Genomic DNA, 27,979 nt, shown 5'->3' on the forward strand with positions numbered 1-27,979 from the left:
AGCCTTACAGCTATTGGTCCCCATGCAATTTAGGAAGTGTTAAGTTTGGTCTCCCTGCTTGGCAGAGGTTTTGTTTGTTTGTTTCTGCTTTTTTTGTTTGTGTGTGTGTGTGTGTGTGTGTGTGTGTGTGTGTTTTTTTTGCTTGGCAGAGTTTTAAAATCTTTTCTCATTAGTTTTGAATTTTTTAAAAAATGAGAATATGACTTATTGTTTTCTTTCTTTCTTTTTTTAATGTTTATTTTTGAGACATAGACAGAGTAGGAGCAGGGGAGGGGCAGATAGAGGGAGATAATAGAATCTGAAGCAGGCTCCAGACTCTGAGCTGTCAGCACAGAGCCCAACACGGGGCTTGAAGTCATGGACCGTGAGATAATGACCTGAGCTGAAGTCGGACACTTAACTGGCTGAGCCACCCAGGTGCCCCAATAACAATTTTTTTCTTATGCATTTGCTCATTCATACAAAATTTTATGTAATGGTATATCAATGGGATCATTTTAAATTTATTGATCTGTCTATATAAAGGTTAATGGCAACATTAAACAAGTCATTTATCCTGCTGCCCTAATGCGACCACTGAAATATCTTTGTTCTGATCTGTGAAAAAATCTACTCCTTATACACCAGTATAGTCAGCTCTGTGCTGTCTGCCCAGCCTTTTACCAACCAGAAACCTTCATTAGCTGGTGCTTCTGAGTTGCAGTAAGAGTTGTTTCTAATGATGACCCTGGAGCACTGAAAGGTTGTTAAAGTGAGATTCAGTTTCGCTGGGACATGTCATGGGAAAAGGTGGGGTTGTGTCACATTGTGTCGATGGGCTGGAGGGAGAAAGAGTTTGGGGGTTAATTAGGGAGAGATGCAATGATCTAGGCAAGGGAGAGTTGCTTGAACTGAGGTGGGCAGCAGTGGAAAGCCAGGAAGGGATGAATTTGAGCGACATTCTAAGGCAGAATTAACCAGATATTGAGGATGGAGTAGAGTGAGGCATCAGAACATGCCAGAGGGTTTGGTTTAGAAATGGTTAGATGGTGGTAATATTAACAGAGTAAGGAATCAGGATCATGAATGATACAGGTGTGTTCAGTGGTCAGTAGAGCTGTCTAGTGAACATTTGAAAATAGGAGTTTAGTGCTCAGGGCAGAGTGTGGGACGAGAAGCAACTTGAAGCCAAGAATTGGTTAAGACTACCCTGGGAAAAGGTGTAGGGCTTATTATATTTTGAGTGGGTACTTCAGAGTAGGGATAGGATGTGTGATGGTGTAACTGATGAAGACATGTCAGTTCTTCAAGGCGTGTCAGCAAAAGTGATCCACGTTCTGACCTTGGAGGACAAATTGCATGGAAGCATGTTAAATGCCTTTAATTTTCCACTGATGGTTTCTGAGTCTACCAAAAATTATCTCCTGGCTTAGAAAACTCAGGTTCATTTTTGAGTTAATATCTTCTGGATTTTAGTAGTTTCCAGGGCATCTCTTTTTGTTTAAAATGCTAGTAGCTTAATTTTTATTTTAGTTATTAGAGTGATAACAAGCTCATAAAACAGATTAGAAAAAAATAACAAAATGAAGCTTAACCTCCACGAGACGATTACCATTAACATTTAGGAAACATTCATTGTAATGTTTCTCTTCACATATATTTATATGTTTATACTTTAGGAAGGAATCATACCGTGCTGTTTGTAAACTGATTTCTGTTATTTGCATCGGATGTGGAAATGCTTAATATCTCTACAGATCCAAACATCTTTTTTAGTGGCTGCCAGAATTCCTCTGCTGTAATGCTTTTAGCTATTATCCTGTTGTTGGACTTTTATGTTTTGTACTCCATTATTATTATAAACAACTTTGAAATAATACCCATACATTTGTCTTAAAAGGCTTAAATTAGTAGATTAAAGGTGATCTCTTTAAGATCTTTGGTACAAAATGTTGCTGTGACCTTGAGTTGCTAGCCCTGTTTTCAAAAACCCTTCATCTCTTAATTCTCTTGCCTTGTTCTTCCTCCAGTGGGAGATTCTTCACAGTCAAGCTCCCGGTTGCTCTCGATCCTGGGGCCAAGGTTTCAGTCATCGTGGAGACAGTCTATACCCATGTGCTTCAGCCGTATCCGACCCAGATCACCCAGGCAGAGAAACAGTTTGTAGTGTTCGAGGGGAACCATTATTTCTACTCTCCCTATCCGACTAAGACACAGACGATGCGTGTGAAGCTTGCCTCCCGAAATGTGGAGAGCTACACCAAGTTGGGGAATCCCACGCGCTCTGAGGACGTCCTGGATTATGGACCTTTCAGAGACATCCCTGCTTATAGTCAGGTAGGCTTGTGTGGAGTCCATTCTGTCTCTCTTTCCTTCAGAGAGTCTCTTCTGGAGTGACTACTAGTTGACCGGCTGTGAAACTACTAGTTTCACCTGCTGTGAAATGACTCCATGGGGGTCACCTTTCTCATTTTGGGAGTACAGATAGAGGTTCGGAGGTTTAGGAGGATTTTTTAAAAAGGCTCTAATAAGGAAGAACATGGCAAATGAACCTTATAAATTTTGCAACTTGGAGTTTTTCGGGCAGTGACACATGAGCTGAGCCGAATTACTGCATAAGAATTTAAGACCTGACAAAGGCTAATATTAGCCAGTGACAGTGATTACTAGAGATTGCTGAGGTTGAAGGAGACAGAGTTTATCTGCAGGTACTGCAGGAGGTTTCCTAATACCGAACCCCAAATGTAGACAGTAGTGTCTACAAATAAGATGGGCCAAGGCAGGCCTCTCCCCTTGGAAGTCTTGCCAACAGATGAAGTGAGATCTCAAACTGCCTGTGGGCAAGTATGCCAGACAGAGAAGAGGAGCTGGACAGAGCATGCCTTGTCCGTTCCTCTCAAATAATACAATTACTTAGGGTGTATGGGTCCTCTGGACAAAAAGGCCCAGAGTCTTATACTAACAGAACTCCCATCACATGAAATTAAATGTGAGCCCAGAAGCATTAACTTCCTAAATGCATGCAGGCAGTGGAGGAGAAAGGGATTTGGGAAGGGAGAACAACTTGCTGACTGTCTTTTTTCCGGGGCTCTGTAGTTAGTGTATTCAGTATGATCATTCATTTCATTGAATCATAGTTAAAAAACATAGTTAAAATATTTGTTTTTATCCTCTAGCTATAGAGGAGGAAACAGACTCGGTGAAGCTAAATGACTCCTCCAAGACTAGAGTAACAAATAAAGTAGCTTCCAGGGACGGTGGGCAGTTGTGTGTAGCACAGTTTTAGCAAATATACTCACATGAAAAAATAATAATACAAAATAAGGAGGTAGCATTTGGAGAGCTGAAGTGGGGGTTGGGGGAGAAGGACAAGGCATTGTGGGTAGAGGTCTGGAGATGGGAGACCGGGCGCTGTGCTGGCTGGGGTGGCTGCTGGGGTCATAAAGCAGTCTGCCTTACTGAGCCTAGGTGTTGGGCCTTAAATACAGAGGGAGCAGTCAAGGCTTAAAAAAGACTTTGTTGTTACAGGAAAGTTCAAACATATCCAGGAGTATAGAAAATAGTATAAGCTCCCATACACCGATCACTTAGATTCAGTGGTTTTCACAATATTACTGCTTTTCTTCCTCTGCTGTAATATTTTAAACCAAATCTTAGGAGGAATCCTGTCATTCCAACCCATGTACTTGTTTATCATCTCTAAAATACATGGAGGAAAAAAAAAATGAATAAAATAAAATACATGGAGGAGTGTCCGGGTGGCTCAGTTGGTTAAGTATCCTGACTGGCTCAGGTAAAGATCTCATGGTTCATGGGTTCAAGCCCCACATCGGGCTGTCTGCTGTCAGCACAGAGCCTGCTTCGGATCTTCTGCTCCCCTCCCCTTCACTTGCTCTCTCAAAAAGAAACATTAAAAAAAAAATAACATGGATATTTAAGACTTCTTTTCATCTCTGTGTTTAGAACATATGTTAATGAGGATGTATAGTCAAAATAGTTCTAATGTCACTTGAAATAATTATTTCTTTCTCAGATGTCAGTTTGACATAGGGCTATTCATTTTGGGTCATTTTCAACTGTTAAGATTTTTTTTTAATTTAATTTTATAAAATGATGGTATATTGGGAGAACTTTAGCTTCCACTTTTACCTTCTGTCTGTTCTTGGTGACCATGTATACTAGTTTTGGGTTTATTTTTCTAAATTTTTTTTTTTAAGTTTATAAATTTATTTTCGAGAGAGAGAGAGTGTGAGCAGGGGAGGGAGAGAGAGAGGGAGAGCGAGAATACCAGGTAGGCTCCATGCTCAGTGCAGAGCCTGATGTGGGGTTTAATCTCACAATGGTGAGATCATGACCTGAGCAGAAATCAAGTCGGATACCTAACCGACTGGGCTACCCAGACACCCCTCTAATTTTTCTTTCTATGAATATATGTAGACTGTAGTAAACGTATTTATGTTCCCCCATTTCTCTAAAATTAGCACCCTGTGTTTACTGTGGCCCCATGGGTTTTGGGGGGGAGTGAGAGTGACGCTCTGTGATTCCTGGTGTAGTTACCATGTGGATAGAGAGTCCTGGGGGCTCGTACTTCTGGAGCTGAGGGACTGGCCACTCTCTGGGTTGTGTTTCCTCTAACTGCATATTTATTTCTTTTTCTTAAAACTGAGTGACCATTCATTTCATGTTAAGGACAGAGGTTTGTTTATTCTCCTACATAGGCTTTTAAATTTTGAATATTTTGGATTTTTGACTTCATTTTATTTTATTTATTTACTTAACAATTTTTATATTTTTTGAAAAGTTTATTCATTTAATACTTCTGAGAGAGAACGCATGTATGTGTGTGCACAGGTGGAGTAGGGGCAGAGAGAGAGAGAGAGAGAGAGAGAGAGAGAGAGAGGTGGTGGGGGGGGGGGGAGACACAGAATCTGAAGCAGTCTCCAGGCTCTTGAACTGTCAGCACAGAGCCTGATGTGGGGCTTGAACTCACAAACTTAGAGATCATGACCTGCGCCGAAGTCGGACACTTTACCAACTGAGCCACCCAAGCACCCCTCTTACTTCATTTTAAAATAATAAAATGTTCATGAGATACTTACTTGGCAAATATAGAGGAAAATGTGATGCCAGTTGACATCCACTTTTGACATTGTCGTAACTGAGTCCTTTCTAAGCATAGGGACTTTTTAATGTGGGAATCATATTGTGTATAAAGTATTGCGTGATACTTTTGCCTCCTAGGATATTCTGTAAACATTTTACATTACCTTTGTAAACCGTTTTTAATAGCCACTTAAGATCCTATGATTTAGTGTATCTTATATTTGCCAAGTTTCCTATATGGTGGACAGTTAGGTTTTAAAAAGTATGGCACAAAAACAGACATTCGGATCAGTGGAACAGAATAGAGAACCCAGAAATGGACCCCAAACGTATGGCCAACTAATCTTTGACAAAGCAGGAAAGAATATCCAATGAAATAAAGACAGTCTCTTCAAGTGGTGCTGGGAAAACTGGACAGTGACATGCAGAAAAATGAATCTGGACCACTTTCTTAAACCATACACAAAACTAAACTCAAAATGGATGAAAGACCTAAACGTCAGACAGGAAGCCATCAAAATCCTCAAGGAGAAAGCAGGTAAAAACCTCTTTGACCTTGGCCACAGCAGCTTCTTACTCAGCATGTCTCTGGAGGCAAGGGAAACCAAAGTGAAAATGAACTATTGGGACCTCATCAAAATAAAAAGCTTCTGCACAGCGAAGGAAACAATCAGCAAAACTAAAAGGCAACCAACGGAATGGGAGAAGATATTTGCAAATGACTTATCTGATAAAGGGTTAGAATCCAAAATCTGTAAAGAACTTCAACTCAACACCCAAAAGTCAAACAATCCAGTGAAGAAATGGGCAAAAGACAGGAATAGACACTTCTCCAAAGAAGACATCCAGATGGTCAACCGACACATGAAAAAATGCTCAACATCTCTCATCATCAGGGAAATACAAATCAAAACCACAACGAGAGACCACCTCACTCCTGTCAGAATGGCTAACATGAACAACTCAGGCAACAACAGATGTTGGCAAGGATGCGGAGAAAGAGGATCCCTTTTGCACTGCTGGTGGGAATGCAAACTGGGGCCGCCACTCTGGAAAACAGTATGGAGGTTCCTCAAAAAACTAAAAATAGAGCTACCCTACGACCCAGCAGTTGCACTACTAGGCATTTATCCATGGGATACGGGTGTGTTGTTTTGAAGGGGCACATGCACCCCAATGTTTGTAGCAGCACTGTCAAAAATAGCCAAAGTATGGAAAGAGCCCAGATGTCCATCAATGGATGGATAAAGATGTGGTATATAGATACAATGGAGTATTACTCGGCAATCAAAAAGAATGAAATCTTGCCATTTGCAACTACATGGATGGAACTAGGGGGTATTATGCTAAGTGAAATTAGTCAGAGAAAGGCAAATGTCATATGACTTCACTTGTATGAGGACTTTAAGAAACAAAACAGATGAACATAAGGGAAGGGAAGAAAAAATAATATAAAAACAGGGAGGGGGACAAAACAAGAGACTCATAAATATGGAGAACAAACAGGGTTACTGGAGGGGTTGTGGGGGGGGGGGATGGGCTAAATGGTTAAGGGGCATTAAGGAATCTACTCCTGAAATCATTGTTGCACCTTATGCTAACTAACTTGGATGTAAATTTAAAAAAATAAATTATTAAAAAAAAATAGAACTCAATAGCCAAATTATGAAAGAGCCCAAATAAAGAAGATGTGGTATATATACTCAATGGAATATTACTTGGCAATCAAAAAGAATGCAGTCTTGCCATTTGCAACAGCGTGGATGAAACTAGAGTGTATTATGCTAAATGAAATACGCCAGTCAGAAAAAGATCAGTCTCATATGATTTCACTCATATGTGGAATGTAAGCAGCACAACAGATGAACATAGGGGAAGAGAAGGAAAAATAAGATAAAAATAGAGAGGGAGGCAAACCGTAAGAGGTCTTAAACACAGAGAACAAATTAAGGGTTTCTGGAGGGGAGGAGGGAAAGGCTAAATGGGTGATGGGCATTAAGGAAGGCACTTGTTGGGACGAGCACTGGGTGTTATATGTAAGTGATGAATCACTGGGTTCTACTCCTGAAACCACTACTACACTGTATGTTAACTAACTTGAATTAAAAAAAAAAAAGTTTAATACTATAACGTTAATATCTTTGCATATGATTTTTTATATATTGTCAGGGTAGATTTTCTTTTAAATGTTTATTTATTTTTGAGAGAGAGCAGGGGACAGGCAGAGAGAGAAGGGAGAGAATCTGAAGCAGTCTCCACGCTGCTAGAGAGCCCGATGCGGGGCTCGAACTGACGAACCGTGAGATTGTGATCTGAGCTGAAGTGGGACACTAAACTGACTGAGCCACCTAGGCGCCCCTCTTTTAAAGTTTTTACTTTAATTCCAGTTAGGTAACATACGGTGTAGTATTAGTTTCAGGAGTACAATGCAGTGATTCAACCATGCAACACCTAGTGCTCATTGCATCCAGTGTAATCCTTAATCACCTTCACCTATTTAACCCATCCCCCCACCCTCCTCCACTCTGATAGCCACCAGTTCTTTATAGTTAAGAACCTGTTTCTTGGGGCTCCTGGGTGGCTCAGTCGGTTAAGCATCCAACTTCGGCTTGGGTCATGATCTCATGGTTTGTGTGTTCAAGCCCCGCATGGGTCTCTGTGCTGGCAGTGCCCTTCTTCTCAAAAGGAGAGAGAGAGATTGTTTTGTGTTTGTCTTGCTCTCGCTGACTTATTTTGCTAAGCACTATATTATGTTGTGTATGTGTATACCACATCTCATCCATTCATTGGTTGACAGACACTTGGGCTGATTCCGTATCTTGGCTATTGTAAATAATGCTGCTATAAACATAGAGGTGCATGTATCCCTTTGAATTGGTGTCTTTGTATTTTTGGGGTGAGTACCCCGTAGTTTCAGTAGTGCTGGATCATAATGTAGTTCTGTTTTTAACTTTATGAGGAACCTCCACACTGTTTTCCAGAGTGGATGCACCAGTTTGCGTTCCCACCAACAGTGCACGCACAAGGGTTCCCTTTTCTCGCATCCTCACCAACACCTGTTTCTTGTGTTGTTGAGTTTAGCCTTTCTCAAGAGTTGTGAGGTGATACCTGATTGTAGTTATTTGTATTTCCCTCATGTTGGGTGATGAGCATCTTTTCATGTGTTTGTCAGCCATAGGATAGATTTTCTGAAGTAAAAGTTTTCAAATTAAGGCATATGAACATTTAAAAATGTTTTTTTTGAATGTTTATTTTTGAAAAAGGGCATCCGCACGCACAAGTGGGGGAGGAGCGGGGTGGGGGGGGCAGGCTGACACAGAGGATCTGAAGCTGGCTCTATGCTGACAGCAGAGAGCCTGATGTGGGGCACAAACTCACAAACCGCCGGATCATGATCTGAGCTGAAGTCAGATGCTTAACCGACTGAGCCACCCAGGTGCCCCTAAAAATCTTTTGATGTATATTGCCAAGTGGTTTTTCAAAAGGTTAAGCCAATTTATCATGGCATCAGCGGTCAGAAACTGCTGGTTTCCTTGCACCCTTGTCACTATTGGCATTAAATAATACGATATGGATGAAATTGAACTTTTAAAAATCCAGTCCTAGAATGAGTGAATAAAGTAGTAGGATATATGAGAATGAATACAGTGTCCTTTTCGTGGTCTTTTGGGGAAGAAGGGTATTTTTCTGATCCTTCTGTCCTTTTAGATACCATTTTTTAAGGTTCCAGGTGTGTATTCATAGAGGGGCATTTATATTAACTTAGTGATTGGGAGGAATGAATACTAATTTCAGTGGTGAAATTGGCAAAGTGGAGGAGGAATTGCCAAAAGTATTTCCTTTAATTCTCTGAGATGTCATTGGGAGGCAGTATTTACTGTGGAGGAGTGCGGAGCCAGAACTACAGAGTTGAAGACCCGAAGACTTAGTATTGCCACTTAGATTCATTTATGACCTTGAATATGTTAAAACTGCTGGGCCTCGGTTTTTTTAATTTGTAAAATGAGATGGGTAGTACCTCACTGTGTTGTTTTGAGCATTAAATGATCATACATTTGTTTAGAGCTCATAAAAGTGACTACCAGATAACATGTTAGCTCCATACATGTTAGCTGAAAAAGTCTTCCATGAACTTTTCTGTATAAGTCTTCTTATGTGCTAGAAAAATTCAGTAATGTTATGAATCATCCTCAGTTTTGAGGTTATTTGCTAGCTCATTGGGTAGAGATCATGTTTTTATTAGATCATGAATATTACCTAGTCACACTTTTTATTATAGTTTAAGGTTTCATTTTATGTTAAAACCGGAAAAATTATTTAAAAGGCAATTTAAAAAGCTCATTGTAGTAATTTTGCAAATAGAACGTACAAGGAGAAAGAAATAATCTATAACTGTTACTTGGGATTCTCATGTATTTCATTCCAGTTTTTTTTTTTTTTTTTGTCCTTTTACTCATATGGTGGCTATAAGATGAGTGGAGCATAGAAGTTTTTGTTTTTAAAATACAAATGATGGGGAGGGTGGGTGATGGGTATTGAGGGCACCTGTTGGGATGAGCACTGGGTGTTGTATGGAAACCAATTTGACAATAAATTTCATATTAAAAACAAAACAAAATAAAAAAGACCACAAATGATACTTATGTTGGAACCTAAAGCAATTTTGTGTATCCTATTTTTCTATTTAATAATATATCCTGAATGTTTATTTCCCTATGCCAGTAAAAAGTCCTAGTAAGCATCATTTTAGAATGTGGCCCACAGTAGATATACCATAATTTAACCATTCTGTTGCTGATACATGGATTGTCTCCAGTTTATTTGAAACTAGTATTGATTCATTTGTCACTTGTTTCCTTCCTTTATAGGATACTTTTAAAGTACATTATGAGAACAACAGCCCTTTCCTGACCATCACCAGCATGACCCGAGTCATCGAGGTCTCTCACTGGGGTAACATTGCTGTGGAAGAAAATGTGGACTTGAAGCATACAGGGGCTGTGCTGAAGGGGCCCTTTTCACGCTATGATTACCAGAGACAGCCAGATAGTGGAATAGCCTCCATCCGCTCATTTAAGGTATGGGGTCTTCAACCAGACAGTGGGAGAAAGTATCATTTTATCATATCTGCCCTTTCTTTTGCTTTTTTAAAGTATCTGAATATTGACCGTTGTTTGGGATTGTTTGGTGTTCAGGTAGTTGAGCTCACAGTGTTAGAACCAGCAGAAAGAATCTTTAAAAAAAAGTGCCCCCATTTGTATATGTAGGCCACGTGTTTGTTTGTTTTTTTAATGATTTTGTTTATTTATTTTTTGTTGTTTTGGGGGGTTTTTTTGATTTTATTTTTAAATAATATCTACACCCACCATGGGTCTTACACTCATAACCCTGCAATCAAGAGTCGCATACTCCAATGACTGAGCCAGCCAGGTGCCCTAAAGTAGGCCATGTTTTTAAAAGAAAACTTGAATAATAGAAAAAGGAAGACCAAATCACCACCCAGACATTACTATTGCTCCTATTTTAATATTTCTTTTTTGTTTTATAATGCTCTTTTAAAAAGATACGTGATTATATTGCATATGAAGTTGTATATATTTTTTGTCTTGTAAATAAGAGCGTGTACAGTGGAAAGCTGAAAACATGCACAGTTGAAAACCCCCTTGAGGGGCACCTGGGTGGCTCAGTCAGTTGAGTGTCCGATTTCGGCTCAGGTCATGATCTCACATCCGTGAGTTTGAGCCCCGCGTGGGACTCTGTGCTGACAGCTCAGAGCCTGGAGCCTGTTTCAGATTCTGTGTCTCCCTCTCTCTGACCCTCTCCCGTTCATGCTCTGTCTCTCTCTGTCTCAAAAAATAAATAAACGTTAAAAAAAAAAAAAAAAAAAAAAGAAAACCCCCTTGAGAAACACAGACGTTAGGGGTGCTAGCCCCCCACACAGTTGAAAGTCTGTGTATGACTTTTGACTCTCTGAAAATTTAACTACTTATAGCCTCCTGTTTTTTGGAAGCCTTCCTGATAACATAAACAGTCCATTATGATGTTTGGTATGTTGTATGTATTAATTATATACTACATTCTTATGACAAAGTAAGCTAGAGAAAAAAATATTAAGAAAATCATAAGGAAGAGAACATGGCATTTAAGTACTGTATTTACTGAAAAAAAATCCACATATAAGTGGACTCATGCAGTTTATGAACTACTCATGTTGTTCAAGGGTCAGCTGTTCTTCTGTTTTATAGAAGGGCTCATTATGTGAATGGAAGTGTTAGCATTATTTCTTCCTGATTACGAAAAGATACTTACAGATTTGGAAGCCACAGTAAAGAGGTGGAGAAACCCTCCATAACCCTGCCACCTAGCGATTTGATGTAATTTCTTCCATTTTTATGTTTCTCTCCCTGCAGAGTAGTTTAAAGATTATTTTTATCTTTGTATTAATCGTTTAGTATTCGTAAAGGTATTTACAATTCTCTTCATTATTTATTGTTCAGGAGAATTTGGCTATTTACCATGATTGAGAAATAGTTACAATATCTAGAAATTTTGAAGCCTTGGGTGTGGGGATGGTAGTTAGACTTCTTTTTAGGTTGTTTCCAGTTTGGGGACTGTTTTAATTAAATATTGCTACAAGGAGGCTCTTGGTGTAGAAAATCTTTTCTGTCATTAGGATCATGTCCTGTGAGTAAGTTTCTGGAGCCTTTCAGGCATGTCCCTTCTCTTGCAGACTATCCTCCCTGCTGCTGCCCAGGATGTTTACTACCGGGATGAGATTGGCAACGTTTCCACCAGCCACCTCCTTATTTTGGACGACTCTGTAGAGATGGAAATCCGGCCTCGCTTCCCTCTGTTTGGCGGGTGGAAGACTCATTACATTGTTGGCTACAACCTCCCAAGCTATGAGTACCTCTATAATTTGGGTCAGTCTTTAGTACTTAGTGCTTAGGGGAGAGACTATCATTATCTTTCATTTCCTGCATTTTTATTTCTACTGGTGTTCATTTGTTTTGAGAATTACCAGTCGTTTTTTTTTGTTTTTTTTTTTTTTATATATATATGAAATTTATTGACAAATTGGTTTCCATACAACACCCAGTGCTCATCCCAAAAGGTGCCCTCCTCAATACCCATCACCCACCCTCCCCTCCCTCCCACCCCCCATCAACCCTCAGTTTGTTCTCAGTTTTTAACAGTCTCTTATGCTTTGGCTCTCTCCCACTCTAACCTCTTTTTTTTTTTTTTTTCCTTCCCCTCCCCCATGGGTTCCTGTTAAGTTTCTCAGGATCCACATAAGAGTGAAACCATATGGTATCTGTCTTTCTCTGTATGGCTTATTTCACTTAGCATTACACTCTCCAGTTCCATCCACGTTGCTACAAAAGGCCATATTTCATTTTTTCTCATTGCCACATAGTATTCCATTGTGTATATATACCACAATTTCTTTATCCATTCATCAGTTGATGGACATTTAGGCTCTTTCCATAATTTGGCTATTGTTGAGAGTGCTGCTATGAACATTGGGGTACAAGTGCCCCTATGCATCAGTACTCCTGTATCCCTTGGATAAATTCCTAGCAGTGCTATTGCTGGGTCATAGGGTAGGTCTATTTTTAATTTTCTGAGGAACCTCCACACTGCTTTCCAGAGCGGCTGCACCAATTTGCATTCCCACCAACAGTGCAAGAGGGTTCCCGTTTCTCCACATCCTCTCCAGCATCTATAGTCTCCTGATTTGTTCATTTTGGCCACTCTGACTGGCGTGAGGTGATACCTGAGTGTGGTTTTGATTTGTATTTCCCTGATAAGGAGCGACGCTGAACATCTTTTCATGTGCCTGTTGGCCATCTGGATGTCTTCTTTAGAGAAGTGTCTATTCATGTTTTCTGCCCATTTCTTCACTGGGTTATTTGTTTTTCGGGTGTGGAGTTTGGTGAGCTCTTTATAGATTTTAGATACTAGCCCTTTGTCCGATATGTCATTTGCAAATATCTTTTCCCATTCCGTTGGTTGCCTTTTAGTTTTGTTGGTTGTTTCCTTTGCTGTGCAGAAGCTTTTTATCTTCATAAGGTCCCAGTAATTCACTTTTGCTTTTAGTTCCCTTGCCTTTGGGGATGTGTCGAGTAAGAGATTGCTACGGCTGAGGTCAGAGAGGTCTTTTCCTGCTTTCTCCTCTAAGGTTCTGATGGTTTCCTGTCTCACATTTAGGTCCTTTATCCATTTTGAGTTTATTTTTTACCAGTCGTTTTTGATGGGAAGAGAGAATTATCATTTTTTGGAAGGCTGGGATAGCAGGAACAACTTTTCATGGGTGGAGATAAATTACTGTTGTAAAAGTAATGCCTGCATATAATAGTTCACACAGCCTAGTCAAAATCCTCTTCTAACCCCCGGTTCCATCATAAGACAGAGCTGTGTACGTTTTTTTTAATTTGAGGCATTTAAAAAATTAAGGAAAACTCAGAATAATAAGCACTTTTATGCGAGCACCCAGAACTAATCATTATAATGATTTGGCCATATTTTCTTCAAGTCTTTCTTTTTAAAACCTTTTAAACACAAAATTGAATGTAGAAAACCATACAAAACAGATGTATAGCTCAGTAAATGACTAGAACACCTTGTAAACACCACTCAGGTCAAGAAGTTGAACTTTGCCAGCCAGCCAAAAGGCTCTCCCTGTACCTCTTCCTTCCCCACAACCGTAGTTACCATCCTGACTCTTGGTAACCACTTTCTTGACTTTCTTCATAGCTTTATCACCCAAGTGTACTTCTCTAGATAATCTACTTTAGTCTTGCCCTTCCAAAAAATTCGATGTCTTATCAGTCTCTAATAATCCACAGTCCCTCCTCTGTGTGTGTGTGTGTGTGTGTGTGTGTGTTGAATACAGTTTATCTGTTGAAGAACTTGAGCCACTTGTAGTGTAGTCTCCAGTCTGGATTTTGCTGACTGCTTACTCAAAATGCTGTTCCTGTATTATTCCTATATTATTCAGTGTATTCCTGTATCTTCTGTATTTCTTGCAAATTGATAGCTGTTAACCTTCCTTGCTGTCTTATGAAAAGACATTCTTGGTTCAACTTGTATATTTTCATTTCTTGTTTTTTTTTTTTTTTAAGTTTTATTTATTTAAGTAATCTCTATACCCAGAGTGGGGCTCAAACTCACAACTTTGAGATTAAGAGTTGCATGCTCTTCTGAGTGAGCCAGTCAGGCTCTCCTCAACTTGTTTATTTTCTGTCCCAGACCTGGATTGAGCTCTTTCTCTTTAAAGCTCTGGTTTCTTCTTGTGGAAAAGGGTGTTTTAAGACCACAACCTGAGAACTAGGAATGTTCATTGCGCTTAGTTTGGTCAATTTCTAGGCCTTTTCGGGGAGCCTGGGTGTATCAGTCAATTAAACATCTGACTCTTGATTTCGGCTCAGGTCATGATCTCACAGTTCGTGAGTTCAAGCCCTACGTTGGGCTCCATGCTGACAGTGTGCAGCCTACTTGGGATTCTCTCTTTCCCCCATCTCTCTGCTCCTCCCCCACTTACGTGCATGCTCGCTTGCTCTCTCTCTCAAAAATAAATAAACTTAAAAAAAAATTTTCTAGGCCTTTTCAGTTAATGGAGTTAAATATATATTATGTCTTTGTATAAACAAAAGTATGAAGTTTTATAGTTACTTAATAGTATGAGTTATAGGGATTTTGTTCCTGTTATATCTGTACTTAGTTCCATACTGAGAATTCTTGTTCTGAAGGACAGAGAAGGTGACAGAATTAGAGCATTCCACAATTGTTTTATCCCACACCTGCTACACAACAGTCTCAGAATAAAAACGATCACACTGCCACTTCCAATATGGTTACTGAAAAGAGTTAGTTTATTTATTTATTTTTGGAATATCCTCTCCCCATTCTGCCCCATTTTTTTTTTTTAAGTTTTTAAATGTTTATTATTTTTGAGAGAGAAAGAGAGGGAGAAAGCAGATGGGAGAGGGGCAGAGAGAGAAGGGGACAGAGGATCCAAAGTGGGCTCTGTGCTAACTAACCGCAGCCAGCCCAATATGGGGCTCGAACTCCCAAACCATAAGGTCATGACCTGAGCCGAAGTTGGATGCTCAACTGACTGAGCCACTCTGGTGCCCCCTACCCCATTTTTTGGTGTGCTGCATGTATACTATGTATATATCATCAGAACAAATAGCTGTTACACAGCATACCTCCCCACTTTTAACTCTGGTCTTAGCTCTGCAGTAAGTGTAGTTAATGCTCACCATGTCAGTTTTTACATCGACTGATAGGTCTCTATTCATTTTGATGATCTGAAGCTTATTCTCTAGTAGATTCCTTAGGAAGGGCTTGTAGGAATGAGTTCTTACATGTTAACAGGTTGTGCCTTTTGTGCATGTGAGTCACTTTGATGAATATAAAATCCTTGGCTTACACATCTTTCCTAGAGTATCTTACATGTGTTACACTCTTATTGGTATAAAGTGTTGCTGTCAAAGTCTGATGATTTAATTTTTCCCCTCTGTGAGTCACTTCCCTTCTAAGTCTTAAATATTGAAAGGGATTCTTTCTTTAGAATCTAATACTTTTGGGGCGTCTGGGTGGCTCCGTCAGTTAAGCGTCTTGACTTTGGCTCAGGTCATGATTTCATGGTTTGTGGGTTCAAGCCTCGTGTTGGGCTCTGTGCTGATAGCTCGGACACTGGAGCCTACTTCAGATTCAATGTCGCCCTCTCTCTCTGCCCCACCCTGCTTACGCTTTGTCTCTCAAAAGTAAACATTAAAAAAAAAAATCCTAATACTTCTACTAGAACACATCTTGGCAGTGGTTGCTCTGGGTTGCTCTTCTTGGGTCTGCATTATGGTTTTTCAACTTACAGTTTTAAACCTTTTTGTAAGTTTTTTCCTTTGGCGCTCCCGATTATTTTTTTTTTTAATTTTTTTTTTTCAACCTTTTTATTTATTTTTGGGACAGAGAGAGACAGAGCATGAACGGGGGAGGGGCAGAGAGAGAGGGAGACACAGAATCGGAAACAGGCTCCAGGCTCTGAGCCATCAGCCCAGAGCCTGACGCGGGGCTCGAACTCACGGACCGCGAGATCGTGACCTGGCTGAAGTCGGACGCTTAGCCGACTGCGCCACCCAGGCGCCCCATCCCGATTATTTTTATGTTGAGTCTTTGCCTGTTTTTTTTATTTAAAAAAAAATTTTTTTTTTTAACATTTATTTATTTTTGAGACAGAGACAGAGCATGAACGGGGGAGGGGCAGAGAGAGAGGGAGACACAGAATCTGAAACAGGCTCCAGGCTCTGAGCGGTCAGCCCAGAGCCCGATGCAGGGCTTGAACTCATGGACCGTGAGATTGTGACCTGAGCCGAAATCGGCCGCTTAACCGACTGAGCCACCCAGGCGCCCCAGAGTCTTTGCCTGTTTTTAATATTTGGCAATTTCTCTTGAATCTTGCCTTCATTGAAAACTTTGCTTCCTTTTACTTTTGATTTATTAGAAGACATTACCTGTTGTGTTTATTCACTCCTGTTCTTTCTAGCTTTGCCTTCATTTCTAAGACAGTTTTTTTAATTTCTAAAAGTTATTTCCTAAATTTTTTTCTGAGTTGTCATTTCTGAATTTCTAGAATTCTTGTTTATATTACTTTTTCATGACTTGTGTCATTTTTAGAATACCTTTAACATTAGCCTGTTTTTAGAAAGCAGGAACAGTTTTGATTAGTTTTGTGGCATGTATTTCTCGCATGTTTTCATTTTCTGTAGGGATGTTGTCTTTTTTAGTAATTTTTAAAAACATAACTTACTCTAAGACTGAGGGACACCCTTATCCTTTTTTGTTGCTCATTTTTTCCTCTAAAGTTTTTCTTTTATTTATTTATTTATTTATTCAGTTAAGTAATCTCTGTACCCAGTGTGGGGCTCGAACTCACGACCCCGAGATCAGGAGTGGCATGCTCTTCTGACTGAGCCAGCCCGGCGCCCCCTGTTGCTCATTTTTAATGTGAGCAATTAAGACGAAGTATCGTAACTGCACATTTGATTTAATGTAGTATGAAAAATGGTGGCTTGCTTTCGGAGCCTGCCCTGGCTCGGTGTCCTGTAGCTCTGTTGTTCCTGTTAGGCTTGATTTTGTTTTCCTCCGTGTATGGTGCTGTCCTTGGAGGGGAGCTCTGATGGCTTTTCCAAGTTCTCAGGGGCTAGATGCCTCTAGACCGGCAGGTCTGTGGGCCCATTTTGCTCTCTGCTATGTGGGACCGGGAGAGGAGGACTCAGAGCTCTGGCTGCTCTTCTCCAGTTGGCCTGCTTCGCTCTCTAGTGAATATGTCTTGTTTGGGGCTCTTCTCTTCTCAGGTCTGTCACTTGCCCTGTTGGTTCCTTCTTCGTCCTCTACAGACACTGGTGGCCTTACTAATAATGTGCAGGTTGTGTGACTGTTGGTGTTTTGTGATTCCTCTGTGTTTTGGGGTTTGTGGAGATCCCTAGTTTATCCAGTTTTGTTGTAAGTATGTTCCGTGGGGTTTTGGTTTTGCCATCTTGTTGCTCTTTCTGTAGAAATCGGTGAAGACCCAAAACCATGCTGCCACCACACCTCTGTCTCCCAGAGTCTCCTCGTCCATTAACTTCAGATGGCATCTGTTCATTCCTCTCTGGAAGATGAGCGCGTCCATGCCCTCTGCATCCCTCTAGCTCCTGTGCCATTTTCTCTGTTTTTCACATCACTGCGTGTATTTGCTCTTTCTTCAGGTGACCAGTATGCACTGAAGATGAGGTTTGTGGACCATGTGTTTGATGAGCAAGTGATAGATTCTCTGACAGTGAAGATCATCTTGCCTGAGGGGGCCAAGTGAGTGTGACTGTTCCTTTCCTCGGCTTCCCATTTCTCTGGTGGTGGCCTTGTGGTACTTCAAGGGGAAACTGTGTCCTAGGGGTGTAGAATAGGTGCTCAGTACATACCTTTGACTGAGAGGCCTGTAGGGACTTTCTTTTTTTTTTTTTAAATTTTTTTTTTTTCAACGTTTATTTATTTTTGGGACAGAGAGAGACAGAGCATGAACGGGGGAGGGGCAGAGAGAGAGGGAGACACAGAATCGGAAACAGGCTCCAGGCTCTGAGCCATCAGCCCAGAGCCTGACGCGGGGTTCGAACTCCCGGACCGCGAGATCGTGACCTGGCTGAAGTCGGACGCTTAACCAACTGCGCCACCCAGGCGCCCCTCTTTCTTTTTTTTTAAAGATGTATTTATTTTGAGAGAGTGCAAGTGAGGAAGAGGCGGGGGGGGAGGCGGGGGGGGGGGGACAGAAAATCTGAAGTGGGCTCTGCATTGATAGCATTGAGCCCGATGCGGGGTTCAAACTCATGCACTGTGAGATCATGACCTGAGCTGAAGTCAGAGTTGGACGATTAACCGACTGAGCCACCCAGGTGCCCCTGTTTACGAAACCTATTCCCCAAACAGAGTCCCTGTGTGTGACAGGTGCAGCCTCCAGAGGGGATGGGATGATCTATAAGAGGACAAAATGCAGAGTCAGGACAGCCAGGTAGCGCTTGTGCTGTGTTACTATAAAAAAGAAGAGCAGTGGGGGCGCCTGGGTGGCTCAGTCGGTTAAGCATGTGACTTCGGCTCGGGTCATGATCTCACATTTCGTGGGTTCACGCCCCACGTTATGCTCTGTGCTGTCAGCTCAGAGCCTGGAGCCTGCTTCGGATTCTGTGTCTCCCTCTCTCTCTGCCCCTCCCCTGCTTGCACTCTGTCTTTCTATCTCTCTCAAAAATAAATAATAAACATTAAAAAAATTAAAAAAAAAAAAAAAGCAATGGAGTAATGGCTTTGTTTTATCCTGGGCCCATCAGACCAGGTTCAGAAAGGGCGGTCCTGGTGGTGTATTAGGGTTCTGTGCTTAAAACGGTAGGCAGTCGTTTGCCGGTTGAAGCAGAAAGGACTGCATTTGAAGGGTAAGGCATCTCTAATAAAATGGCAGCGTAAGTTGCAGATCCAGAGAGTCTCTGGGAATCCAGTTGGTGGAAACCGGGTGGATGGATCCATCCATGGATGATGGATGTTCACAGGGGACCCGCCCTTGGCATGAGTGACAAATTCCTATGTGCATATTTGTGTCACTTTGCTCTGGGTTCATTTCAAAGGGGAGCATCTGCTTGGCCTCTCAGGTCATGTGTCCACTCTGATCACCAGAGAGAGTCACCTTGATTGTTCCTGCTGTGGAAGACATTCCATGGGGGATGGGGAGTTTTAGCAAAACTAGAGTGTGAGAGCCTGGAGGAGGGAGAATGGATCCAGGCAGACAAAAACAGGGCCTGTCCCACTATACCTTATAAGAAGTTCTCAGTCATGTGAAGAGAAGGTACTTCGAAGTAACTTCTCAGGGGCCTCTTCAAGTCCCGGCGAGGCTCTTGTTGGGTGGAATGAGCAGGAGGGCTGTGTGGGCTATGTGACTCCGAGGGGTTGGCCAGCACTGGCGAGGACTAGCGAGTACAAGGTGCAGGGGGATGGTTGTTGCCTTGGCAGGAAAGTGGTCTGATACTCAGGGTTTTCTGGCAGTGGGTTAGCTGTCTCGGGAGGTCTGGTGGTCCCTGGTGCTGGGAGGGGAGCAGAGTGGAGTGTGAACTTCATGACCCTGAAAGGCCTCTTGAGCCTTAGAATTCTCCAACCCTAAATAAACCTCGTACGTAGATCAGTGCAGTTTGTCTAAGGCTGTATTTCATTCCTACCTTCGTCCAGGAACATCCAAGTTGACAGTCCCTATGAAATCAGCCGTGCCCCAGATGAGCTGCACTACACCTACCTGGACACATTTGGCCGCCCTGTGATTGTTGCCTATAAGAAAAATCTGGTGGAACAGCACATTCAGGACATCGTGGTAAGTGGCTCCACAGTTCTGCCTTCTGGGCCTTCCTCCTCAGAGTGTGAGGTCCTGGGGGCCAGGGACTTGCTGTCTTTATCTTTCCTTCCTTGGGCTGTAGGGGTTTGAGCACAGTCCCCTCTGTGGGTAGGTGGGGCAGCCTGGGTGATCATTGGCCTGCTGAGGCCCCTGTGTTGTCCCCAGCGTCCATGCAGACTGTCAGAGCCCGTCTTCCTTGTTCTCTCTTCTAGGTCCACTACACATTCAACAAGGTGCTAATGCTGCAGGAGCCGCTGCTGGTGGTGGCTGCGTTCTACATCTTGTTCTTCACCGTCATCATCTATGTCAGGCTGGACTTCTCCATCACAAAGGTACCCTTTGGCTTTCCCCCTACATTTGCTAGTCATCTTGCACCCTTGGTCATGTGTTTCATTAGCTTTTCTGAGCACCAGTCCTTTGAACAAGTTCAAGGCAGAACCCTGTCCCCCAGAAGCCTTGTCCCTGCCTGTGGCCTCTGCTAACCCTTACCATGAAAAGAGACACCTTGTTCTTACTGCGATCACAGAGCGCGCTGTGTTAAATGAGGCAGGTGCTACTGACGGGTGAGTACTGTGGAAACAGGGCAGCTGGAGGTATGTGTTTCGGTGGTGGGACTACCCTGAGGCGGTGACAGGCAGAGAAGGCGGAGAAGGGCATTCAGAACAGTTTGTGCGACAACAGGAAGGGCTTGAGTGGAACCCATGAGGGGCAGCAAAGATGTTGATCTGGCTGGTCCATAGACTGGTGAGGCTGCCCAGTGAGGCAGCTACTAGCAAATCTTGTCAGACGGAAGGGCTGAGTCTAGGTTTTATTACAAAATAGCCCTGTTTTTTTAAGTTTAAAAGCTGATTTTTTTTATATATGTATTAAATTTTATTTTCAGTAGGCTCCACCCAACATGGGGTTTCAACTCACAACCCTGAGATTAAGAGTCACATGTTCCACTGACTAAGCCAGCCAGGTGCCCCTGCTTTTGTTTTTCTTAAACTTTGCTTTAAAATAATTCCACTGTTAGGGAAATTTTGCAAATGTAGTAAAAATAACTTGTATACTCTTTACCTAGACCTAGCAATTAACGTTGGCCTGTCTCTTTATATATAATTATTTTTCCTGGGCCATTCGAGAGTAAGTTGCAGGCGTTTTTATCCTTCCCCTCCTTGAGTACTTAAGTGTGCGTGTAGCTTAGGGACAAGGGTATTCTCTTTTTTTTTTTTTTTTTTAATTTTTTTTTTTCAACGTTTATTTTTTTTGGGACAGAGAGAGACAGAGCATGAACGGGGAGGGGCAGAGAGAGAGGGAGACACAGAATCGGAAACAGGCTCCAGGCTCTGAGCCATCAGCCCAGAGCCTGACGCGGGGCTCGAACTCCCGGACCGCGAGATCGTGACCTGGCTGAAGTCGGACGCTTAACCGACTGCGCCACCCAGGCGCCCCAAGGGTATTCTCTTAATAGAACCACAGTATGATGATCAAATTGAGGAAATGTTACATTGCCATAACACTGTTAACCAGCATGCAAGCTCTGTTCAGATTTGGCTGATGGTCCCAGTGACGGTGACATTTTTAGCAATTGTTTTTCTTCCTCCAGAATCCAGCTGAGGATCATACGTTGCATTTAGTTCTCACATTTCCTTAGACTCCTTTAACCTGGAACAGCTCCACCGCCTCTCTTTGTCTTTAATGACCATGACGTATTTGGCATGTAGAGACCAGTTTGGTAGGACGTCCCTTAGGTGTATCGTATGTTTCTCCCTGATTAAATTCAGGCCCTGCATTTTTGGTAGGAATGCACTTAAGTGCTGCTGTGTCTGCGGCACATCACATCAGGGGTACCTGATGTCAGCTGGTCCCAGTGCTGGGGATGTTAACTCTCCTTATTGGGTTAAGTTGATGTCTGCCTGATTTCTTCATGTTAAAGTTACTGTTTTTCTCTTTGCAATTAATGTATGATTTGTTTGAGGCTATGTAAATACCCTCATATACATTCACCCATTAGAGCATTTACCATTGATTCTTGTCTGAGTCTGTTATGTGGTGGTTGAAAAACTGTGATTCCTTTTGCGGGCACTGTGCTGTAGGGAAGGCTTTTCTTCCTGGTTGGCTAGTTGCTTGTGTCGACTTGCGCCTTACCTTATTCTATGGGCTGCTGTCCACTGGCACTACTTCCTTTGATGCTCTAATTGTTCCTGATTGGACTTTTTTTCTTGTCTCATCATTTTTTTGAGTACTTCCTTATTGTCAGGCACAACAGCATGTTCCAGGCATATCCTGCACTTTCTCCAGGCAGCCCTGGTTCCTTTTAGTGTGGAATGGTACGTGGGGACTATGATCTGTGAGCTAGGTGTGATCATTGCTTTTGGAGTATCACTGGGTCTGGGCCTTTCAGCAGACAGAGCCAGGGGAGAAACGTATTTAAAATAGCAGTTAACACCGATGTTCACTCCATTCTGAAGCCACAGGGTTCTTGCCGTACTCCCTCATTCCACCATGTTTCCTTCTCTCCTGGATCCCAACATTAATATATTTATTCATTTGTTGAATTGTGTGAACACACAAAATAGTTTCAGAATTGCTGCAGTCATGCTGTCACAAACACCAGATCTACCAAGTAGAGTCCCAGGATTCGTTAGTAGTTCTTTTTGTCTTTAGACTGAGAACGTCTTTTCAAAGTACTGTGTTCCCAAGGTAATTGGCGTAGTTTTCCTGTATTAACTCATTTGAAATATAACTAAGTTCATTTATTTGTTTGAATTTTGCTGTAGTTTCCCTCTCTGTCACTGTTAAGTATTTAATTTTGGTTATGAATTTGTAAAACCCTGCCTTGTGGATAACCAATTTCATCAGTCTCTGGGTATCCTCCCTGATTTATCTGGCAAAAATAAGCAGATGTTTTAATTCTCATTTCTTCTTTCTTGCACAAAGCATGCACTAGTACATATTTTCTGTACCTCTTTTTTTCACTAAACACATTCTGAGAATTACCCATACCAGTTCATAGAGAACTTCCTCCTTTTTTAAAAAAAAATTTTTATTTTTTGTATAGCTGCAGAGTACTTCGTTGAATGAATGGGTCAGTTTATTCGATCAGTTTCTTATGTATACATTTCCCTGTCTTAAAGCTTTGATAATTCATTGAGAAAAAAATAATCGTGGGCCAGATGAACCATTTGTAGACCAGATTCAGCCTTTGAGCTACCAAGTTAGGACTTTTTTTTTTTTTTTCCAACGTTTATTTATTTTTGGGACAGAGAGAGACAGAGCATGAACGGGGGAGGGGCAGAGAGAGAGGGAGACACAGAATCGGAAACAGGCTCCAGGCTCTGAGCCATCAGCCCAGAGCCTGACGCGGGGCTCGAACTCCCGGACCGCGAGATCGTGACCTGGCTGAAGTCGGACGCTTAACCAACTGCGCCACCCAGGCGCCCCTAAGTTAGGACTTTTGAAGTAGACTCATGGTGAGAGAGAATGCTGGAAAGTATGTAGGGCCGCATCTAAAGGGTCATGAATAGCAGGATAAAGAGCTTGGGCTTTATTCTTTGGGCCTTGGGAAACTCTTGGAGGTTTTAAGGAGAGAGACATAATAAATGTCCTGAAAGCCTTCCCTGACTTGCATTGAGACTTCTCTTTCTTCACCTGGGACCACACCTGTCCCTTTCATGGTGTATTCTGGCATTAGTATCTTTTTTCACATCCCTCTGTATGCCCTGCCGGACTTTGAAGTGAATGTCTCCTTCATTCTCATGTCTCCAGTCCTGCCCTTTGCGGAACTGGAGTGGATTTAATGTCAGCAAAGGTTTGATTCAGATGGCTTTTCTTGTTTGCACAGCTGGTGGTGGGTGCTTTTTGGAAGGTGAAGGTTGGGGCAGACTCAGGCCTGGATGTTGTCATGCACAATGTCTCCCCCACAGGATCCGGCCGCAGAGGCCAGGATGAAGGTGGCTTGCATCACAGAGCAAGTCTTGACCCTGGTCAACAAGAGAATAGGTCTCTACCGTCACTTTGATGAGACCATCAATAGGTACAAGCAGTCCCGGGACGTGTCCACCCTCAACAGCGGCAAGAAGAGCCTGGAGACAGAGCACAAGGCCCTGACCAGTGAGATTGCATTGCTGCAGTCCAGGCTGAAGACAGAGGGCTCTGACCTGTGTGACAAAGTAAGTGTCTGCCATGCCGGAGTCACTCGGCTCTCTGCCCGCCTGGTCACACTTCCAGGGATTGTCCCCCACCTGCTAGAGCACCGTGGGGCTGCTCTGTGTAGAGCACACACCAGGCAGCTCCCGCTCACCGCTGGCTGGTCCTGTGGTGCCAACCCTCACAGTGGAACAAGAAGTTTGGGGGTGTCGGTTGTGGGCTGGGATCAGAAAGCTCTTCTAGCCTCCACTTCACTGTCTGTCCACATGGCCGGCATGGAGAGTGGCTGCTTCCTCTGCTGGAGACCAGCCTGGGCAAGGCTCCAGGCCGCTCGCGTTTGCTGAGAAGAACCTAGACTTAGAATCACGCATTTGAATTCGGGCTCTGATTCAGGCTTTGTAAACCTGGGCAAGTTACCTAATTTCTGTGCCTCCGTTCTTCATGTCTTAGTACTTACCTCTCAGTGTTGTGAGTGTGAAATGAGTTAGTGCACGTCAAGTGCTGAGAACCGTGCCTGGGACAAGCTTTGTGAGTGAGTTCTTGTTGGCTGTAAATGAAGACGAGTCTCCCTCCCTGCCAGAGGTGCCCCTCCTAGTGTCCCACAATCCCCCTCTCCACATGCCGCTCCCCAGCACGCAGTCTCCTTGCTGTGTTCTTCATGGCTCCTCCCTCTTTCTGAAGCTTTTCTTTATGTGCTCAAGGAGTACCTGGCAGCTTTGCAAAGGCGAGATGCCCAGTCTGTCCTTGCTGCTCTTTTCCAGAGCCTCGAAGTGTGCCTGGGACTGTGACTCACTACATAACTGTCGTGTTGAATGATTGTGACCGTGAGATCACATTCAGTCTCTCTGCCATATCGCTGCCATTGGTCTTGTCTAACTGAATCCCTGGACCTGATTTGGCCAGCCAGAGGGAAGAGGAGGAGTGTACCTCGAGTACCTGCTGTGTCCCTGGCACCGTGCCAGGGGGTGACCCATCTGTTCCCACTTGATCCTCACAACTCTCCTCTACAGCTGACGCTCAGGGTCGGATCTTGAAGGAGTAGAGAGTGGAGCTGGCATTTGAAGCCAGGCCTGTCTCCTTCCATAGCCAGCCCGTCTGCCCTGGGCCTCCAGGGTCTGTAGGCATGGGAGGTGGTGGCCCTGCTGAGGGAGGGTGGGAGGACCCTTCTTAAGCTCTGCCTTGCTCTTGCCTCGGCCAGGTAAGCGAGATGCAGAAGCTGGATGCACAGGTCAAGGAGCTCGTGCTGAAGTCTGCGGTGGAAGCTGAGCGGCTGGTGGCCGGCAAGCTCAAGAAAGACACATACATTGAGAATGAGAAGCTCATCTCTGGAAAGCGGCAGGAGCTGGTCACCAAGATCGACCACATCCTAGATGCTCTGTAGCCCCATCGTCATCAGGGTGGGCCTGGGGCGCTGCACTTTCAGATGACAGGTTGGGGGCGAAGAGGGGGAGGTGATCATCAAGACCACTGAATGCTGGCATCTGTATTTTACAAAAGGCCTTCAAGGAAGTGAAGCCAGGCCCTGCTGCAGGCAATACAAGAAACTTAGTTTTTGTCCTTAAAGGGTTCCTTTTTTCAAAAACAAAACGAAACAAAAACACTTTAAATCCCATTAAAAACAGAATATTTTTGTGTTTTGAACAAAGAAATTTTCAGTAGTGATTGATTTTGTTTTGTTCTGAAGCCTAGGGTATTGTTTCAGCCCAAAGCCCCTTGTTTTTTGCTCTAATTCCTGATGTTTGGGTATTTTGTAAGTGTATGTTTTTTTTAAAAGCGTGTGTGGCTAAATGAAAATAAAGCAGGGACTGTGAACATTTTGTTTGTTCTGGTGACAGTCTCGTAACTTATTAACTCTGAGGATAGTCCTTTATCAGGTGCTTTTTATTCATTGAAAAATAGTGGATTTGCTCCTTAGACCAAGTTTGCATGGCAAGTGTTGGCTGCATTTTACATGTTAGAACACTTAAGGCCACAGAGGTAAAGTGGACTATGTAACCATCGAACAGAGTGGTGGAGTGAATGCTCTTTTAAACTTCTTTTTTTAAATCTATTTTGCATCCCATGCTATATTAGGCACTAAGGACACAATGATGGATGAGGTAGAGGTGGTTCTTATGGAGGACAGATGATCAAATACAAATTCATAATCACAAACTGTGACAAAACCCCATGAAGAAAAGGGACAGGGTTCTCTGAGTATTTACAGGAGAGTACCCAGCGCAATCTGGGTCAAGAGGGGAATTGGGCAATTTCCCTAAGGCAGTGACTTTGGAGTTGGGCTCTGTAGGAGTTACATAGATGGCAGGGGGCATAGCATGTGCAAAGGCCTTGGGACAGGCTAGGGCTTGAGGACCTGAAAGGAATCCGAAAGCGTAGGGCATAGGCTGCAGAGGTGGGAGAGCCCAGATGAGATCAGGCTTTGTAGATCTGGCGAGGCTTTTGGTTTTACGCTAAAACCAAGGGAAGACCAACCACTGTATGAGACATGCTTAGATTTGCATTTTGGCCGAGAACAAATTGCTGAAGGCCATAAATGGGTGTGGGAGAGAACCTTGGGCAAGGGTGGCCATGTGCCCACATGGGTGTAGCTGAGAGATCTAGGTGGGGGAATGGACAGTGTGAGATGAATGCCATGCTTTCTCTCCTCTCCTCTCTGCCTGAGGGTTTTTTTTTGTTTGTTTTTAACGTTTATTTATTTTTGAAACAATGCGAGAGACAGAGTGCAGGCAGCAGAGGGGCAGAGAGAGGGAGACACAGAATCTGAAGCGGGCTCCAGGCTCCGAGCTGTCAGAACGGAGCCCAACGCGGGGCTCGAACCCACGAACCACGAGATCGTGACCTAAGCCAAAGTCGGACACTTAACCGACTGAGCCACTCGGGTGCCCCTCTGCCTAAGGTTTATGCCTTGTCTTCATTTAGGTAGTTCCTGCTCAGCTTTCAGGTAGTAGCTTCAGGGAGGCCTTTCATGACCTCCCACACCCAGCCAGTCCCTCTTGTTCTACTCTGTCTGCACATCATATCACAGTTGGGATGTGCATAATTACTGGGCTAGCTCTGATGGGGCGAGGGTTTTGCCTGATAAGGGCCTCTTCTATTATCAGCCAGACACACAGATCAGCATGTGACATAGCGTGTGACATACTGGCAGGGTGGGTTGAGGGATGGTTGTGCCATTCATTTAACAGGGGGAGGTCTATAAAGACCAGTTTCGAGGAGGATGATGATGAGGTCTGTTTCAGAGACGGTGAGGTGGGCGTGCCTGAGACTTCCAAATGGACATGTCTGGGCAGTTGGATATTTAGGCCTGGAGTTCCAAGGGGCCTGGTGTGGAAATGATAAATGTGGGGGTCGTTCAACATGCAGCTGGCTGTGGGAATAGCGAGGTAAGAGGTTGTGGTGGGTGAGGGTGTCTAGGAAGGGTGTCAAGAAGAAGAGACCCAGAAGTCAACATAGGGCTCCAAAGCACAGTGGCCACTTGGAGCCCCCCATCTGTGCACAGGTTGTGAACTGGCCTGTGAAATAAGAGAACAGGAACGTATGAGGTTATGGAAACTAAGGGAAGGGGTGACTTTACGAGGAGCAGGAGCAAGCACTGCTGAGTGGTCATGTGACAGGAAGGCTGGGAAAGGTCAGCCTGTGCTGGGAGCAGATCACCGACATCGGCCTTCAGGGACTTGAGCGCTGTGTGGGTGGAGCGGCGGGAATGGGAATGGGACCCAGGCGAGGCTGAGGCTTCCTTCGAATGTTGTCAGAGGCTGTGAGAGGGAACGGGGAGGGAGACTCAAGTGTGTTCAGTGCCAGTGGGAAGGGTCCGGTGGAAAATGAGAGGCTGAATATAGAGGTGAGAAGACATGGGCA

General features: G+C 43.3%; 1 protein-coding gene across 1 annotated transcript in view; it reads left to right on the forward strand.

Moving 5' to 3' along the window:
- RPN1 (ribophorin I) overlaps positions 1-25,938 on the forward strand; it is a 31,814-nt gene extending 5,876 nt beyond the window's left edge. Inside the window, exons 3-10 of the mRNA XM_047096057.1 lie at positions 2,010-2,316; positions 9,951-10,160; positions 11,813-12,005; positions 17,838-17,937; positions 19,831-19,969; positions 20,203-20,322; positions 23,899-24,144; positions 25,320-25,938. Of these exons, the coding sequence (XP_046952013.1) occupies positions 2,010-2,316; positions 9,951-10,160; positions 11,813-12,005; positions 17,838-17,937; positions 19,831-19,969; positions 20,203-20,322; positions 23,899-24,144; positions 25,320-25,502 (1,498 nt within the window). The 3' untranslated portion in view covers positions 25,503-25,938. The remainder of the gene's footprint in view (positions 1-2,009; positions 2,317-9,950; positions 10,161-11,812; positions 12,006-17,837; positions 17,938-19,830; positions 19,970-20,202; positions 20,323-23,898; positions 24,145-25,319) is intronic.
- Positions 25,939-27,979: the final 2,041 nt, after the last annotated feature.

The sequence above is a fragment of the Lynx rufus genome, unplaced genomic scaffold (assembly GCF_022079265.1).
Source record: "Lynx rufus isolate CCGP_SWC_20201006 ecotype Redwood Valley unplaced genomic scaffold, mLynRuf1.p SCAF_4, whole genome shotgun sequence".
Taxonomy (NCBI): domain Eukaryota; kingdom Metazoa; phylum Chordata; class Mammalia; order Carnivora; family Felidae; genus Lynx; species Lynx rufus.